Below are 19,823 nucleotides of genomic sequence, written 5' to 3'. Positions count from 1 at the left end.
GGATGTTTAGTCACAAAAGAAAACACAGCGAGTAAGAAGGCAGGGGGTGATCCGACCCGCTTACTATGCCAAAAAGCAAATGGCACACGAGGGTGCAAAACTACGCAATCCTGGAAGATGACATAAATTTACAGGAGCAGGGAAAATACCTCGGACTGGATAGACTCGCGCATCGAAGGAAGAGTCCAGGTACGGTGGCGAGTTGAGTCAATCATCCGGCATTGGCGAGGTTATCGCGAACCGTATAAATGCCCCGTGTCCGTGATTAGAGAATGACAGCGGGTGGAGAAGGGTCCTGGAACGAATTATGGTCGAGAACCGAGGTACCACTCTATATGTATTAAGTTTTTGCTGCTTGTAAATGGCTGAGGGTTTTTTCCCAGTTTTATTTTTAAATTTGAAGCTGCAACACCAAAACAATAAACTGAATTGAAAGTAATGCTTTGTGAATGCGCAGTTTAAATCTTTCACTCAAGCACCCAACCCAACCCACACCCAAGCAGGACAACCACTTTGCAGGTCTACTTTTCGCCTGCCCCTGAGCTTTCTCAGATCAGAAATTTCTTATTAAAGTCCGATTCCACTTTCTCAACGGTGCATATGTGTCAAAACAATGATTGCTCAATTGAAAAGCATGTAGATGGATTTGAACCATCCCGACTAAACTAGTGTGACCCACACAAGAGCGGTGTATGTGAGTTGTTTTAAAGAGGTCTAATACTACCAGTAACCTTGTTCGAGGTATCGAACCCAGTCACTTCAGATGCACATTGACCGAACCCTTTATTAGCCCCAAAAAAATATTGTTATTTTCTTTTCCTTTCGGCTTTTCCCTTCAGGGGTCGCCACAGCGAATCAATGTCCTCCACCTAACCCGGTTTTGTGCATCATCTTCTCTCACACCAGATACATTCATGTCCTCTTTGACCATAAATCACCTCTTCGGTCTTCCTCTCGGTCTCCTGCCTGTCAGTTCAAGGCTCAGCATCCTTCTCCCAATATAGTCACTCTCTCTCCTCTGGACATGTCCAAACCATCTCAGTCTGGCCTCTCTGACTTTCTCTCCAAAGCCTTGAATATGAGTTGTCCTTCTAATGTACTCATTCCTGATCCTATCCAACCTGGTCACTCCCAAAGAAAACCTCAACATATTTAGCCCTGCTACCTCCAGCTCTTCTTCCTGTCTTTTCTTCAGTGGCACTGTCTCCAGTCCAAACATCATGGCTGGTCTCACCACTGTTTTATACATTTTTCCTTTCATCCTAGCTGAAACCCTTCTATCACACATCACACCTGACATTTTTCTCCAGCCGCTCCAGCCTGCCTGGACACGCTTCTTCACCTCTTTTCCACACTCTCCATTGCTCTGGACAGTTGACCCCAAGTACTTAAAATCCTCCACCTTCTTTATCTCTTCTCCCTGTAGCCTCACTCTTGCACTTGGATCCCTCTCATTCACACACATATATTCCGTCTTGCTGCGACTGATCTTCATTCCTCTCCTTTCCAGGGCATATCTCCACATCTCTAGTTTCTCCGCCACCTGTTCCCCGTTCTTGCTAAAGATCACAATGTCATCTGCAAACATCATGGTCCAAGGAGATTCTTGTCTAACATCGTCTGTCAGCCTGTCCATCACCATAGCAAATAAGAAGGGGCTCAGAGCTGACCCCTGGTGGAGTCCTACCTCCACCTTGAATTCCTCAGTCACACCGACAGCACACCTCACAACTGTCTTCCAGTCATGATACGTCTTGCACCGCTCTGACAGACTTTTATGTCACTCCAGACTTCCTCATGCAATACCACAGCTCTTCTCTGGGCGCCCTGTCGTACGCTTTCTTCAGATCTACAAAGACACAATGCAATTCCTTCTGACCTTCTCTGTACTTCTCTATCAGCATTCTTAAAGCAAACACTGCATCTATTATTATTTTACAAATTCAAGACATAAAAAAGCATGTATCAAAAACATTAAAAAATAAATAAATACAATTCCAATACATACAATACAAGTATAAGTAAAATGTGTCACGATATGTTTGTACACGAATAAAAAATGTCGTTTATCCAATCTGTAACCATAGTAACAGAATTACCGGAATATCCTTCCTATCCCTCGCCTACATTGTGAAAGATTCATCTACACTGTTTACTAGGGCGATGTCATTAAAGCTTGGAAAAAAGGAGAGCCCCTTAGGATGAGTGTAGATGGAAACAGGAGGACTGGTGCTTTGGCAGGGGTGGCGACAGAAGAAAGGGGTCTTTCGGGGCCGCTGTGATCCTGTAGTGCGTCAGAGAAGGTATCCCTGTCTATGTTGAGAGTTCTACTCCATTGGCAGTATAAAGACAGGAAGAGGCAAAAAAGAGTGAGGGGCGCACACGGACCCTTTCTTCCCTCCACGGGCACCGGGGGTATTTTGGAAGGAGTTTCCATGGATACCCTTCTGGTCTGGGATTTGTAATGTGATATCTGGCTGCCAAACCGCAATCTCTAAGTGGGAGAAAGTGGGAGAAAGTGGGAGTGGTTGCATTTGCGAGTGTTTTATGAAAGCATAGCCTGTGTTTCTGTATGCTTGGAAAGGATTACCTGAAGTTGAAATGTTTTTCCAACATGTATGTGTGTGTGTGTGTGTGTGTGTGTGTGTGTGTGTGTGTGTGTGTGTGTGTGTGTGTGTGTGTGTGTGTGTGTGTGTGTGTGTGTGTGTGTGTGTGTGTGTGTGTATGCGTGAGTGTGCGTGCGTGTTTGCGCGGCCGGGCCTGGTGCGCGCGTCTTCGGATCAACTGGGTGGGTATTTAATTGTTTATGGAGGCACAGGTCAATGTCTTAGAAAAGGGAGTCATATTTCCCTGTGGATTTTCTCAGCAACGTGACCGCAAACACACACAGAGACACACACATCTTACCTCCGTCTTCCACTCACACAGGGACCTCCAGTTGGCTTGAGGAGGGAGGGTGTTTGTGTTTTACAACTTTGCTTACGGCCTTCCCTGTGCAGTGGGCTGCCATTCTCATGAGTACTCGCTACATGTACCACACAAAAACTCATACAATTAAATGTCACAGTGGAAAGTTTGTTTTTTCAGATTGTAATATATAACTGTCATCATTGACATTGCATTTTGACTTGACCAACAGCAAGCAAGTTGTCAAAAGGATTTAAGCACTTTAATGACCTGGCCATCGGCCTGTCATCGATGTTTGATGAGTTACTCTTGAACTCCCTGTCTGCCCTATGTACTGTACTGAATTTATTCTAATTTATGAAAGAAATTGTATCTGATTTATGCATATGATGCAAACCTGCTCGTCTGACAACTCTGCTCCCCGCCTTACCACACACGCGCACAGACACACACACACACGCGTGCGTGCACGCACGCACACACACACACAGCCACCACTTTCACTCCCCAATCCCCTGTCCTCCCTCCATTTGGTGAGCTCTGACAAGACAGAACATGATGTCATTATTGTCTCCAGCTGGGCAAATGGTTAAATGGCATTCCCTGTCAACAAGTTAAGTTTCTTGTTTTTCCACCTGGACCCAAACTATACCATCAAAGATAATTTCCTAATAATGCTTCTGGGTGGTTGTCTCAATGTGTTCTGACTAATCTTGTGCAAAGTAGATGTAGTCCATTTTCCATTCACTGTTACCCAAATAATAATAATACATTTAATTTATAAGCACCTTTCAAAACTCTCAAGGTCACCTGACAGTCACAGGATAAGTTTTTCTGTGGGTGAGCAGCGGCAGCCACATGCGCCAGAGTTCGCTCAACCCAGAAGTAACTTAAATAGAATAGTAATACAGATAGATAGAAAGCTAGCTAGCAAGCCAATCGATAGCTCACAAGTATATGCTTTAAAAAAATATTTTAATAATGTTTCAAAATTGGTTTATACAATATTTGCGGAGATACGGAGTGCTCCAATTTGGCAGAATTTTGTAATTGGTGGGAAAGTTAAATGTTCCACATTGGACATGTTTGGTAGGTTAACCTGGAGTTTGCCTGGAAGTATTGATTGCTTAGCCCATCTGCCTTATTGCGCAGAGGGAATAGAGGGTTTGTACATAAAGGCTTTAAATATATTGACAGAAGGCAGCATTGGCCAAAAGCCTGAATCCAACCCTGACTGAAAACAAATCAGATTTACCGCCGTCAATCTGGACCAAACGCTAACATCAGTGTAACAATGAACAAATTGTCCAAATCAGGGGTTTGGTACCCCGTACTCCCGAAGCATCCCCCTTGATTCCTATTTATTTTCAACTTACTTTTATTTCAGTGAAATGGTTATATATGGGCTGCCGCTACCTCAAATACAACCGCATTTATTGGCCCTTAAACTATTCAACATTGTTAGGAAGCGATTTATCCAATGTTCCCTTCCATTTCTTCTGTGTTCTGACACCTTATTATTATGGCAACGCTGAAGTCTCATACATAAGGGCAAGGTACACATGCATGAAGACATATTTGACATATTTTGAAAAAATACAATGGAATAAATCTTAACACAACTGAAAAATAAAGAAATAAACTGGATTTGACCTGATTTGGTGTTGATTTAGCATAATGATTAAGGACAGGGAACATACGACCATGTTCCGTTCAGACCAGAACGGTCGTAAGTCAAATGGTCGTAAGTCGAAATCCATTCAAAATGTTGAATAGAGACTCGGTGCTAAATGACTTGCAAACGAATGCGTGGGTCTGGGTCTGGGTCCCGTTCTCCATGCTGCCGCGTGGCCCGACCCGCCATTCTTGCCGCGGCGACTCCGCCGCAGTGTTCTCATCGCGGCAATGCCGCCGCTGCGTTCTTGTCGGTGCGATCCCATGCGCCGACGCCCACCCGCCTCGGCTCTAGTCCTGACACGCCCCCCTCTGGTGCCATCACACGGTCAATTGCTGTGCGAGAGTGAGATGCTGGCTGGCTGGCCAAAATTGTCGTACGCATTGCCGGGCTGCTAGCGCGTTGCCGTGCCAGGCGTAGAATTAAAATGAAAAAATAGGGTCTGGTGGTCGTAAGTCGCGCCAGTTGTAAGTCGGATGTTTCCTGTCTACATCGTATTTTGTGACGGGGAGTTAATCGTTTGCTTAAAAGTGTCCCATTTTTCATGGGGACCCAACTCCTATGGTTTCTGTAGCCTGTCTGCTCAAATGTATTTTAAAATTCTGGTTTCAGATATGTCGGATGCTATCATGAGATTTGCTCGTTTCATGTCAATGTAATCAATGCCTGACATTTCATATTTGCATTTTGTGATAATTTTACATTTAAGTAATATCTATGCGCACCAAATCCAGCAGACATTTAAACAGCTTCTTCCCCCAAGCCATTAACCCTTTGAACAGTAGCCCAAATAGAACTGTATAGTGCCTCTTTGCAAATTTTTCAATGATTATACTAGTGCAGCGTGTTCTACCGGAAACGTATTCCTTGTGTGTTCTACATACTTTGCAATAAAGATGATTCTGATTCTGATATCAGCTGTTCTTTAATTTTCAGGTACCAACAAGAAGAGAAATCACCTCAACCAGAGGGTGAAACAGCCTGACTACAAAGTAGCTTATGTTCAACTGGTAAGATTCCCATGCATGTCTACTTTTTCCCAATATTTGTGTTATTTGGAGAATATTAGCCCGTTTACTCCTGTCTTGTTAACGGTGGTTTGGGAGACCTTTCAACACTGAAGCCCCTTTTCCACTGCACTTTACATACTCTGTTTGCCGCAGTCGTATACTTGGCTCTATTTGTTTCAATTAGGGGTTTTCAATTTTCCACGACAATAGAGGACTGCCTCAGTCGTTTTGAGAAACTGATCTGACCTCATTTATTTGTATAAAATGTATTAGTCAGAGAGACAGACAGACTAAAATGTGAGAAGTGACAGTGTATATCTTAATTGGTTTCAACATGATATAGGTGTGCCATGAGTGCAGATAGACACAAAGATGGTGAGCCAGAAGCAAAGGTTACAGTGACATAACAGTCTACATCAAGTCACCTACCTAATTATTGAGAGGCCTGTTCTAACACTGGTCAGTTTATTGTTGGCTCCTCAAAATTTTGTTTGAATGCTCGGAAATGTAATTTAAGGGCTATTGTGCCCAACTAAATATATGCTTTTTATAATAATAATAATAATAATAATAATAATAATAATAATAATAAATTTTATTATTATTATTATTATTATTATTATTATCTTTCCCTTTCGGCTTTTCCATTTAGGGGTCGCCACAGCGAACTGTCTTACCTCCATCTAAACCTGTTTTGTGCACCCTCTTCTCTCACACCAGCAACCTTCATGTCCTCTTTCACAACATCCTTAAACCTCCTCTTCGGCCTTCTTCTCGGAATCCTGCCTGGTTCAAGACTCAGCATTCTTCTCCCAATATATTTACTCTCTCTTCTATGAACATGTCCAAACCATCGCAGCCTGTCCTCTCTGACTTTTTCTCACATTTAAAATGAGTTGTCACTCTGATATACTCATTCCTGATTCTTTCCAACCTGGTCACTCCCCAAGAAAACATAAAAATCTTCACCTCTGCTACCTCCAGGTCTGCTTCCTGCCTTTTCTTCAGTGGCAACAACAATAATAAATAATAATAATAATAATAATAATAATAATAATAATAATCATCATCATCAAAAACAGAATCAGAAAGCCTTTAATAGTCCCACAATGGGAACATTTTGTAATCTACAGCAGCAATATCGAAAAGGGTGGCAGTGGGGGTCAAAAGAAAAAAAATAGTAATAGTAATAACAATTTTAATAATAATAATGATAATAATGCTAAAAAGAGGTCAGTCCGGTCGTCGAGTGGTGACAGTGCTGACTTCACAGTGCAGTAGTGATGAGTTTGAATAGTTTGGATGCATGACTGAATCAACCACGAATCTTTGAAAAGCAGACTTCCTGTATTCTGTTACCAAGGAAGTTGTGTGGAATTCTCAGCGAAGTTTAGTGTTGCAGCTGTTTCACACTTCACTGTGTGCGTGTGTGTGTGTGCATGTTTGTGTGTGTGTGTGTGTGTGTATGCCTGTGCGTGCGTGCTTGTGAGTTTGAGAAAGAGGGAGACAGAGATTTTGTGAGCACAAATCATCTTGACTAGGGAAATATATTTTTTGTTTTAATATGGTTTATGTAGGAGGACAAATATGGCACAAACTTTATTAAAATTTTCCAATGCCGTAAAAATGTGGAGTTAGATGAATTTCAATGTTTGCAAACATTGACTCCAAAATGCATGCGTATTTTAATTATGTCACTGTTTGCAAAGACCAGCATTCGATCCTCAGTCCAATTCTTACGTCAGAAAGCTGGTAACCATAACTTTTGCCCGCTTTTCTGAAAGGGGTGTTTACCAGCAGGAATTCTATAAAAGAGTCGTTCTCTGTGTGTGCTCTTTGTTTTCTGACAACACACGGCACAATATTATTATGACTCAAAAGCGTGAGTTTTCTGCCTGCAAGATGCACGTGCAGCCAGATTTAATGTATGCATATGCTACATGAAGATTTGCGTCATTGCCTGCGTCATCGGCAGGTCGGGATGCCAGGCAGACCGGCAGTGGGTGATGGGCCATGGACCCCAAAGGTAAACAAAGAAAAATAACGAACGATTTCACGCATCTAAATGCAGCCTGCGTTTTGGTGCACTCTGTCTGCACCCCGATAAGGCGCACGTTATGCACGTTCCATTTTGTTGTTTTTTTTTCAAATCTTCTAAATAAAAATGAAATTCAAAACCATTTTGTTCATTACATTTCTATAATTTCAAAGCAACGTAACACACTGTACAGTGGGACATTGGTTTACGAACTTAATTGGTTCCCAGACAGAGTGTGTAAGGCGAAAAGTGTGTATCCCAAAAATTAATTTCCCATAGGAAACAGTTAAAATGATAATAATCCGTTCCCAGGTCCCCATAAAACATAATTTTCTACTTTCTAATTTTCTAAGCCTTAAAACTACACAAAATATACATTATTTTATGTATAATAAATGTGCTATAGTATTATGATTAAAGAAATAAACTGTACTGTACAATAACGTCATTTTATTTACCTTTGTGATGGTCGTTAATGGCTTGATGGAATGGAGTGTCCGGTTTCTTCAGCATCAAACACTTGATGAGGAACAGAGGCTTCTTTCACCATCTTGAGGATGATCCCTTGTAGGTGCTTTCTCTGTGATAATTGTATCTTGTTCTTCTTCAATTGTGATCTGTTTAGCTGGGTTGACAGCTTTTTGCATCAAGTGTACAGATGACTTCTGCGGGTTATTTGTGGAGCCTGATTGATGGGATATTTTAACTGTTTTCTATCCATTTTCTCACTATTCTCACACTCTCACACTTTTGTTTTTTTGTTTAAAGCTCTGTCATCTCCCTTTCGTGTGTGTGTGTTTTCTCACTCTCTCTCTGTCTGCCTGTCTCTTTAATGTTTAACCCCCCCCCCCCCCCCCCAACACTGAGTTCTTGACCAATCACATGGCTTTAACCGAAGACGCCATTTTGTTTTTTGGAGAACGGCCTCACTTTCTCTCTGTCTGTAACCCCATCCCTGCGTTCTTGACCAATCACGTGGCTTTAACCGAAGACTGGGGGCGGGGAATAGAGGACAAAAACAGTGGCCACCATTTTCTTGTTAGGAAAACGGGCTCGTTCGCGAACGACATATCACTCATTGTGGCAGCCCCGTGTGTATCCCGAAAAATAGTTCGTCTGCCAAGGTAAAATTTTCATAAATGTAACGTTCGTAAACCGAAAAGTTTGTAAGCCAAGGGGTTCATAAACCGAGGTTTCACTGTAATTCATTCATATTGTAATGAAGTTAAACCTGAGGTAGCATCTGACAGCAGAGTAGTCAAAAGGAGTATTTAATTTAATCATGAAGGCTCGTAATGTAGTTGTAAACAGTGTAGTCATTTTGATAATAGGCTAAACTAGCAAATATGGATACATAGCACATGTGTTGCGCTCATTATCAGGCTTATATAGCGCTTTTATTTTTTGTGGGTTCAAATCAATTTGTTTGTTGTTTTGTTGGGCCAATATGGCTCTTTCAACATTTTGGGCTGCCTTCCCCTGTCAAAGCTTAGATGCAAAAAATGAGTAAATGTCTCTGGGTCCTCCTTATATGGATGGAATTTCAATGGCAGACTCCAGTGAGGCACAAATGACATGTGCTTCTTTGTTCTGTCATCACTTTATCTTGAGCACTCTCGGTTGGCGTACAAAGGTGTGTTGATTCCTGATACGAGCATGCTCTTGCAGACAGACTTTTGACCTTCAGAAACCAATTGGTCATCATGGTCCTGGGCAAGTGGAAGAGGTTTTGATGAAGAATGAATGAATGAATGACCCTTGCCTTATTTGGTTAACCATCCCCATACAGTGAGTTGCGGGTTGAGTTACTCCTGTGGAGTTTGCAGTCAGCTTTCGACTTCAATTACAAATTGAAATCGCATCATCGGGTATTCAGATCAATATACAGTAAAAACTATATTTTGGCTCGGTTTAAGAACAAGTATAAAAACCTGTAATAACAAAAGACTAACAATGCTTTAAATGTTTTTTGCATTCATTAATAAAAAAGGGATTTTTCACATTTGTGTATGGCACTGAAATATGAACCGGCATTTCCGCAGTATGTTAGGACTGTCTTTTGGTGAGGGTGTGAAACTAGAGGCATTTGACAACAGACCAATTTGATGTATATACATGGAAGTTTCATATTTTAGAGGCCGGTATGGCTGTTCTTAAAAAATATATATTTTTATACATTTTTGAAGAAAAAAAAAAAACACATGACTTACGTAAAACGTGAAGTGCAAAGTAGTGATGGATCACAGTATTTCACATAGAGCCACAACAAAAGGGTCAAAAAGCTGCATGCTGATCAGGAGACGTGAGTTGCCGACCCCCTGCCCAAGAGCATGACTTACTGCCTTCCAAGTATCAATTACTTCATAATAACAATCATGCTCACTTCATGGTGAATAGCATCGATTAATAATAACATTTTCAGAAAACCTTATTCTCCCTCTGCTCCCCCCCCCCCCCCCCCCCCCCGCATACACACTCAAACACAGAAAAACACTTTCTTTTGCATCATTTGGTACAAACAAGTTTGTTCCTAATTGATTCCACATGTGGGAAAGTGTTCTGTAGGTCGATGCTCACACCAAGGCCCACATTCATCTGCAATGCATTTTCTCTCTCTCTCTCTCTCTCTCTCTCTCTCTCTCTCTCTCTCTCTCTCTCTCTCTCTCTCTCTCTCTCTCTCTCTCTCTCTCTCTCTCTCTCTCTCTCTCTATCTCTCTCTCTCTCTCTCTCTCTCTCTCTCTTTCTCATTCCTTACTCTTGGTTTGTGGTTGACTGGAGGCCTCCTGTTAGCGGGGTTCCGTGACGGACATTTTCCTCAGTCTAGAGGGGTGACCCAACTATTGGGTAAACAGCCTCTGTGTGTGTGTGTGTGTGTGTGTGTGTGTGTGTGTGTGTGTGTGTGTGTGTGTGTGTGTGTGTGTGTGTGTGTGTGTGTGTGTGTGTGTGCGTGTGTGTGTGTGTGTGCGTGTGTGTGTGTGTGTGTGTGCGTGTGCGTGTGTGTGTGTGCGTGTGCTTGCGCGCACTTTCGTGCTTGTGTGTGCACGAATGCACATGCGTGCAGTGGCCATTGGAGTTCAATGGTCTGATGGCGACATGCCAAATTGGGGAGGTCCAGAGACGGGGCAAAGTTATCGGGGGCTGTTTTGTGTGTTATTGAGTAGATGTGCTGGTACTGGAATGAGCAAAAAAAAAAAACAGTTGAGCAATGAACAATCTTTTGTCTATTAGATTGTTTTTAGGTCTGGATACACTTCACAGGGACTGATGTGTCAGAGTGAGATTTGATTCATGTATAGCTAACGGCTATGCTCGGAGAATAGTTTTTTAAAAATGTTTGCACTCACTTCTCACACTTCCATCTGTTTAATTCTCCAAGCGGCTTATTCGGGGAAAACCAATTTGACAGTGCACTTTTGACCCCATTTTCTTGTCACATACTGTAGCTGTTTTTTTTTAGTTTTCAGGGATCTTTTGAAGATTTTTTGTTTTGCTTTATAATCTAAATGTCAGTCATTGTCAGGACTAAATTTATACAACACATTCCTTGTGTTGATTCATGAGGCTTCAAAATGATCGCCGAAAACTTCTGACAATGTTCTCTGTGTATGCCAGACACTTCTCATCTCATCACCATTATTTTAAAGGTTGCTTTCATTAAAAAAAGAGAAAAAATCTTCTCTGTGAACTTTGAAATTATATCACATTTTGTATGTTAAAAAGTATTCAGAATAATCAGGAGTGATTATTACAATTTTAACCTGATTGCCTGAAATTGTTGTATGCTGCTGTTTTATTAAATACAGGTAATATCCGACTTACGACCGGGTTCCGTTCCGACAAAATGGTCGTAAATCAAAATGCATTCAAAATGGCTGACGCGAGGTTTATACGACAGGATACTATACGATGTCAATCTGTTGTTTTTAAGCAACGTTTTCTATTGAATACTATTATATACCAAAATGTTTACAGTTCATTTATAAATCTTATAACTTTTAGTGTCGTTTTAATCATTTTATATATCGTATTACCAATCTTTATTACTGTGTCGGCGCACACGCTTTCTGCAGACCCAAAATAGTCTTCCCATGCATGCGAGCTGTCCAAAAATCACTCTCCCTGGTAACGGGTAACACACACGCTCGGACTGAGGCGGACGGCGAAGCAAAAAAGTTCTACTGGTTGCCCTCTCTCCGGCCGTACCCCGCGCCGACATGCGGCCTGAACGAGAGGCCGCCTGCAACGCCGAGTCACCCAACCCGCCACCTTGCTGCGCAGCCGAACGAACTGTCTCAAAGAGACGGCTGCGCCGACCGTGAGCCCGATGCGGTGTTTGCGTCGCGGCGATCCCACCCGCTCGATCGCCGACACCCAACGCCGCCCCCCCAAATGCTGTGCGGGTGAGATGCTGTCATGCTGGAGAAAATTGTTGTCCGCGTTTGTTAAGAAACAGTTACTTTGTATCCTCATTTTGTGCAATGCTGCTTTGGCAAATAAAAATCCTACTTGTTCAATATTGTCACGTTTGGATTGACAGCTGGGGGCGGGGCCACACCTGCTGTCAATTCCTTCATCAGGACGCTAAAATGGGACGTTGTCAACTTGTATTTGTACTTTGTATTACCCTGGACTTTCTATACCTTCGGTGCTCGGTCCGAGCCCCCCCCCCCCCCACATCCGTAGTCAGTATTATCTTTCGGGATTGTTCCTTCTCTGCACCACCATGTGCGAGTTGCTTTTCACCATTGGCGTAGTATGCGGGTCGGGTCTCCCTTTGCCCCCCCCCCCAACTCGTCGTTTTTGGTATTCTTTATTTTTGATTATTCCCCTGGTCCTCTTTTTGGGATGAGCGCTTTGTGTTGTCTCTTAATAAATCATCCTGCACGGAACTCTGTCTCTGTTGCTTGCTTGGGGATCCAGACATTCAATTTGGCTCTGATGAGTCGGCTGCTCTCTGCCTCGTTCGTAACGTGACAGATCTAAACAAGAAGGACCATCTTGAGTCTGTATTCTACTAAATGCATCACAAACACGGTGCAGAGTTCAACAGCGTTGCCGGCTGTAACGGTGGGGCCGTAGAATAATTTAAAAAAAAAGTCTGGCGGTCATAGTCGTAAGTACGGGTGGTCGTAACTCTCGCCGGTCGTAAATCGGATGTTATCTGTATTGTTTTCCCCACAACCCACCTTGCTCACTTGATAAACCGAGAGACTCTGACTATGCTCAGATCGCAAACAAATGTGATGTCATTGTATTTTTTTTCCATGTTTGAGCATTGAGCTTCATGATAAACTGTTTTGTTGTTAATGACACTCTGCCAAACATGTTTGGGACAGTGGTGGGCCGTCATGGCCGGCAAGTCTTCTCTGCAGGCCTAGAAATATCTGAATCACAGACTAATGTCAATTAGAATTTGTCCATGAAATCTTATTAAATAATTCCAAATTGTCTTTCAGCTTCCTTTCATTGCTTTTGTGCCGCTTCCAGATGTGTGTTTTCATATTTAAGCATTTAACCAATCACATTTCAGCCATCATTTGTTTCCAGAGTCAGAAATCTACCTGTACGCCTTCACAACCAGTTCTGCGGGCCCTGGAGCATAAAAATCGATGTTGATGATTGCCTGCTGGAAGTCGCTGAAAACGTCAGAGTTTTCGCACACTATTAATGGCTAGTCACCAGAATGGCTACTCACTAGCCAATCATAGTATCACAAGCCGCTAGTGATAATTGCATACTGGCCGGAGCTAGCACATTGAACTGTAGCTAGCTGCATAAGCAAATTTGTTGTGCTGATTTAATAGCGGTTTTGTCAACTGATAATGACTGAAGAAGAAGAAATAGATTTGGTTGCAGACATACTGTTTAAGCCATTTTCAAGACGGACTTTTCAAGAATAGATGGACCTCGTTAAGGTTGGACAGCTCTGAAGTTTAGAAAAATAGCAAATAATATTGCAGTTTTTTGAGGTTATTATGAATCCACATGTTCATAGTAAAAGTTAGAACAGTTTAATGACCATATTTCTTCAAGTCACAAGTTATTTCCTGTCCAACGGCACCCTGTAGTGGACATGTAGTCATATCACACCACACTCGCAACTGATTAATTCAGACATAGCACTACTGAAGGCCCAAGAGTGACATGCACGGCCCGCCAATGGTTTGGGAGGGATATTGATATTCGTCTGTGAATTTGCAAAGTTTGGAGAAAGAGTCTTGACTTTATACATGTAATATACATTTTTGGTGACTACAGTTATTCAGACGCGTCAATGTTTGATTTTTTTAAGCATGGCAATGATGTGACGTCATTTTTAATAGAGGTTTCCATGAAAGGAGGTCAGAAAAATCCACTTCAATTTCAGAAAATATTTTTACCTCATCCCGCATCGCTCTTCTGTAGATATGAGTTGATAAAAAAATCATACCACACTCTCTCCTCCGTACCACTTTAAAATGTTTGGTACTCAAATGCACAGCAACACATTAGAATCTGGTTCACTTACCTCAATATTTTCAGCACTTATACCAGTCTTTGAAATAGCATCGGCCCGGACACCCGGGGCGTCCAACTTTTCCATCGGGCATACAACTTACAAAGCGTCTCAGCCCAGGTGGCCGACAACTTCTTCAAGGGAAAAAAAAATGAAAGATTTTTTTCAAATTAATCAAATTATATATATAAAAATAATCCTCGTCTCACCCCGCATGGGTGGTGTCTGTCCCCCATTTTAGCTCGGGTCCACTACCAGAGGCCAGGAAGCTTGAGGGTTCTGCGCAGTATCCGTGCTATTCCCAGCACTGCGCTTTTCTGGACCAAGATATCCAATGTTGTTCCCGGGATCTGTTGCAACCACTCGTCGAGTTTGCAGGTCACTGCCCCGAGTGCTCCGACCACCACAGGCACGACTGTCACCTTTACCTTCCAGGCTCTCTCCAGCTCCTCTCTGAGCCCTTGGTATTTCTCGATTTTCTCATGTTCCTTATTTCTGATGTTTCCATCACTCGGGACCGCTACATCCACGACAACGGATTTCCTTTGCCCTTTATCTATGACCACGATATCTGGTTGGTTGGCCATTACCATCTTGTCAGTCTGTATCTGGAAGTCCCACCTGATCTTTGCTCGGTCATTCTCTACTACCTTGGGAGGTGTTTCCCATTTTGACCTTGGGGTTTCCAGTCCATACTCCACACAGATGTTTCGGCAGACTATGCCAGCCACCTGGTTATGGCGCTCCATGTAGGCTTTCCCTGCCAGCATCTTACACCCTGCAGTTATGTGTTGGATTGTCTCAGGTGCCTCTTTGCACAACCTGGTATATCTGTGCCTCTATGGCTCTGGTGTTCAGGGCCTGCTCTTGAGCAGCCAGGACGAGTGCCTCTGTGCTGTCCTTTAGGCCAGCCCTCTCTAGCCACTGATAGGACTTCTTGAGATCAGCCACTTCAGTTATGGTTCGGCGGTAAATCCCGTGTAGGGGCTTTTCCTCCCATGATTTCCCTCTTCCAGCACCTCATCCTCTGTTCCCCATTGTCTGAGACATTCTCTGAGTACTTCACCAGTTGGAGCCTTCTCTTTGATGTATTCATTGAGCTTGGATGTTTCATCCTGGACAGTGGCTTTCACACTCACTAGTCCCTGGCCTCCTTCCTTATGGCTTGTGTACAGTCTCAGGGTACTGGACTTGGGATGGAACCCTCCATGCATGGTGAGGAGTTTTCCAGTCTTAACATCCGTGGTCTGAATCTCTTCCTTTGGCCACCTTATTCCTGCAGGGTATCTGTTCACTTGCAGGGCATAGCTGTTTATTGCCCGGGTCTTGTGCTTGCCATTCAGCTGGCTTCTGAGGACTTGCCTTACCCGCTGGAGGTATTTGGTCGTAGCCGCTTTCCTTGTTGCTGGTTCGAGGTTGCCATTGGCCTGTGGTATACCGAGGTACTTGTTTGTTGGTTGGTTTGGTTTGTTGGTGTTTGTTTGTTTGTTTGTTTGTTAAGTAATTATAAGTACCTTGCATGCTAGGTTCGAGAGGACAGTAATTTTATCTGTGCTGTATGTCATGCATATTAGCATATTTGACAATAAAGCTGACTTTGACTTTGTAGCTGTTTTCAATGTCTGCTATTGTTCCTTCAGGGAGTGAGACCCCTTCAGTGTGGACTACCTAGCCCCTCTTAGTCACCATACGACTACATTTCTCCAGCCCGAATGACATCCCGATGTCACTGCTGTAGATCCTGGTTGTGTGGATCAGGGAGTCTATGTCCCTTTCGCTCTTAGCATACAGCTTCATGTCATCCATGTAGAGGAGGTGACTGATCATAGCTCCATTTCTGAGGCGGTATCCATAGCCTGTCTTGGCGATTATCTGGCTGAGGGGGTTCAGTCCTATACAGAACAGCAGTGGGGATAGTGCATCACCTTGGTATATGCCACATTTGATGTACACTTGCGTTAGTGGCTTGCCATTGGCTTCAAGTGTGGTTTTCCACATCCTCATCGAGTTTGCAACGAAGGCTCTCAGGGTCCCATTGACCCTATCCAATTCCAAGCATTCAGTGATCCATGTGTGTGGCATCGAGTCATATGCTTTCTTGTAATCAATCCAGGCTGTGCACAGTTTGGCATGTCGGGACCTGTGGTCTTGTGCGACTGTTCTGTCAATCAGCAGCAGATGTTTGGTACATCCAGTATCTCTACCAATGCCTTTCTGTGCTTTGCTCATGTATTGATCCATGTGTCCACTTATCTTAGCCGCAATGATGCCTGACATGATCTTCCATGTTGTGGAGAGACAGGTTATTGGCCGATAGTTGGAAGGAACTGCACCCTTTGAGGAATCCTTCATGATTAGGATTGTTCACCCTTCGGTTAGCCATCCTGGGTGAGTCCCATCCATCAGCAACTGGTTCATTTGTGCTGCTTGGCGCTCGTGGAGAGCTGTGAGTTTCTTTAGCCAGTAGGTGTGGACCACATCCGGGCCTGGTGCCGTCCAGTTTTTCATACCTGAGACTCTTTCTTGTATGTCTGCCGCTGTGATGGTAACTGGGTTCTGTTCAGGGAGGTTGTTGTGCTCCTCTTTCAGAGTCACCAGCCATTGTGCACTGCTGTTATGTGCGACCTCCTTCTCCCATATGCTTTTCCAGTATCTTTCAGTTTTCAGCCTTGGAGGGTCTGCTCTGCTGTTCGAACCCTGCCACTGAGCGTACACTTTCGCAGGTTGTGTTGAACAGCCTGTTTATTCTTCTGGCCTCATTCTCTCTTCTGGCCTCTTTCGGCTACTGGACAAGGCCTGGTGCCTTTGTTTTGCAGTTTCGAGTGCTTCAGGTATGGTTATCTGCATGTACCTCTTGGGGATTGGCCTTTTATTCACACCTCTCTCGGTCTCCGTCAATTGACTCACATATTTCCGAGCCACCTTGATCTTAGCCTCCAACCATCTTTTCCATGGTGCGTAACGAATCCCGTGGCTCTCATGGTTGCTTGTGTAGCCAAGCATCTCTAGGATCACTGATGCTGAAGCGTATATCAGCTCAGTGGTTTCCGTGATCGTTCCGGTCGGTATCACTCTCAGTGCTGCATTCACAGTTTCCATGAGACTTTCACGAGCATTTCATTCATTGGGGCTGGTTTCCCGATCTCATCATCCATTGGGGCTTGCCTCCTAATCTCTGGTCTAACCTCTTCCTCTGACGTGTCAGGCCCTTCACCTCGGAATTTGTGTTGTACCTCATCAATCTCAAGTTGTGATAGCAATTGCCGTTTGTGGATATTGGAACACTGAGCTACTAGTTGTTTCGTGGTCAACCGTGACTGTGGGTTTCGAAGTAACCAATCATCTCCCATTCTCCGCATGTAACCCCTCTGACTAGGGTCGCTTGAATAGTAGCATTCCAACAGAGTCATGTTATCGCATCTTGTCCATCTCCGCTTTGTTCCAGTAGCCCAGGCGTCGGCAACCCGCGGCTCCGCAGCCGCATGTGGTTCTTTCACCCCCCTGCTGCGGCTCCCTGCGGCTTTAGAAAATAAATAATGAGTATTTAATTCAATGTATATTATTTTAGTTCGTTCGTTTTTAAAATGTAATTCTAAATTTGAAGATTATGGTGGTTATAAATAATACAAAATAAAACGTATTCAATGTTTTTGTCGCTGATAATATACGTCACAACCATCGACAGTGGACGTATATCCGGTCACAACCGCCAAATTGCGCACGATTTTTTGAATTTTTCGACCCCCAGGTCGGCCAACTATGTAATAAATCTAAGAAAAGAAAAGTGTCTGAAGAAAACAGAACGTTTAATGATACGTGGGCAGATTCGTTCGCCTTAAAAACAGACATCGCTCATGCCTGACCGATGACAGCTTACAGTCCTGTGTGAAGATGAAGTTAACGTCATACAGCCCTGATGTGCAGAGGCTGTGCGCTGAGGTGCAGGAGCAGAAATCACATTAACCAGGTGATAAATATTGTATTTGCCATTTTGCAAATATTCTTTTTTTTTTTTCAAATAGACTGTGTATTATATTGGAAAGTAATCTTCAACCCAACGTCTTTTTTTCGGAGTTTAAAATGTTTTTGTTGCGTGCAGAAATGTAATTTCGCTTCTCTGTATCAGTTCATTGATTCATAAATGGAACACACTATAGTTTTTTTATGCATATATAAAGGTAAAAACGATGATGAAAAGATGCAGTGTTGTCTTCATTTTAAATGTCAAAAGGATTTTGTGGCTCCCAGTGTTTTCTTTTCTGTGGGAAATGGGTCCAAATGGCTCTTTGAGTCGTAAAGGTTGCCGACCCCTGCAGTAGCCCATTTTTCATCAAGGTGCTCTGGTTCCCCAGCACCTGACACAGACCTTGTTTGGCCGGGCGACGTCTGAGCCGGCATGTCATTCGAATTATTGTCTCTCATCATTGTATGAGGTAGGCATTAGCGTGAAGGGTCTTGCCCAAGCACCCACACTGGATGATGTTTTGTGCTCATTTTCCCTGCCCCAAGCGGGATTCGAACCCTCATCTCCCGTATGCCAAACCGATGCCTTATCAAGTGATCAGCTTTTTTTAATTTACGGAATCAGAGTAAATTATTCCGATTTCGAAATCTTCATTCAGGGTTTAGAAATGTCTGAATTTCGGTTCATTTGGCAATTTGCATACTCAGCACGGCAGCCTATCAGAAGCTTGCTTCGTGCTTCCGTCTTTTCTGAACTTTATAAGGTCGTGCATTTGCACATCATTTTCCAAAGTAGATGCACAGAACCTCAGCACCAGAAGAAAGATTCAAAATAAGCTAACACAATTTATGATGCTACAAAACGTAAACGTACCATATCTCGTGACTGTAAAGTGTACTTGGATTGGATTGGATTGGATATGCCTTTATTAGTCTCACAGTGGAGAAATTTACATTTCACAGCAGCAAAGTGATGAAAGGAATGAAAGTAACTTGAGAGTTTTGAAAGGCGCTTAGAAATTGAACGTACATTAAAAGCTTAGTGGAAAGAGGAGTTCACGTAGGTTGTAGCAGACGACGCAACGCAAATATTGCATTGTGCTAAATGATGAGCAGTGTCTGGACAAACGATCAACCGGAGCAAAATTATCAGCAAGGGATATTTACGATAAATTAAGCAAGGAAGCATTTGTGGTCGGTACATCCTTAATAAAAACAATCCTTAATACTTTGCAACAATGTTTTTTTTTTTTTGCGATTAGTCATCCACTTGTGTTTCAAGTTGTGAAAAACGGGGCAGGCAACTTTATGGCCGGGAAGGCAACTTTTCAGAGTTGTCTGCCCTGGTGTATGGTAACGTTTTGGCATAAGTTTCAGACACTGCTTATACACATATTTGTGTACAGGTCAATTTTTTTGTATACTTTGAAGTTGCAGCAGTAAGTAAGTACATATTTCTGGTTGCCAGATTAAGTGAACTGAATGAGAAACTAGAGAGGCGGAGATATGCCCTGGAAAGGAGAGGAATGAAGATCAGTCGCAGCAAGACAGAATAAATGTGTGTGAATGAGAGGGATCCAAGTGCAAGCGTGATGCTACAGGGGGAAGAGATAAAGAAGGTGGAGGATTTTAAGTACTTGGGGTCAACTGTCCAGAGCAATGGAGAGTCTGGAAAAGAGGTGAAGAAGCGTGTCCAGGCAGGCTGGAGCTGGAGGCTGTCAGGTGTGATGTGTG

General features: G+C 43.1%; 1 protein-coding gene across 1 annotated transcript in view; it reads left to right on the top strand.

Annotated features, from left to right (window-relative positions):
• mrpl23 (mitochondrial ribosomal protein L23) overlaps positions 1–19,823 on the top strand; it is an 86,093-nt gene that overhangs the window by 20,332 nt on the left and 45,938 nt on the right. Inside the window, exon 4 of the mRNA XM_088997283.1 lies at positions 5,519–5,592. Within this exon, the coding sequence (XP_088853409.1) occupies positions 5,519–5,592 (74 nt within the window). The remainder of the gene's footprint in view (positions 1–5,518; positions 5,593–19,823) is intronic.

Source organism: Hippocampus bargibanti, linkage group LG05 (genome assembly GCF_051943395.1).
Source record: "Hippocampus bargibanti isolate YZ-2025 linkage group LG05, ASM5194339v1, whole genome shotgun sequence".
NCBI lineage: Eukaryota > Metazoa > Chordata > Actinopteri > Syngnathiformes > Syngnathidae > Hippocampus > Hippocampus bargibanti.
The sequence above is the reverse complement of the archived record's forward strand: the minus strand, read 5'-3'. Positions and strand labels throughout refer to the sequence as shown.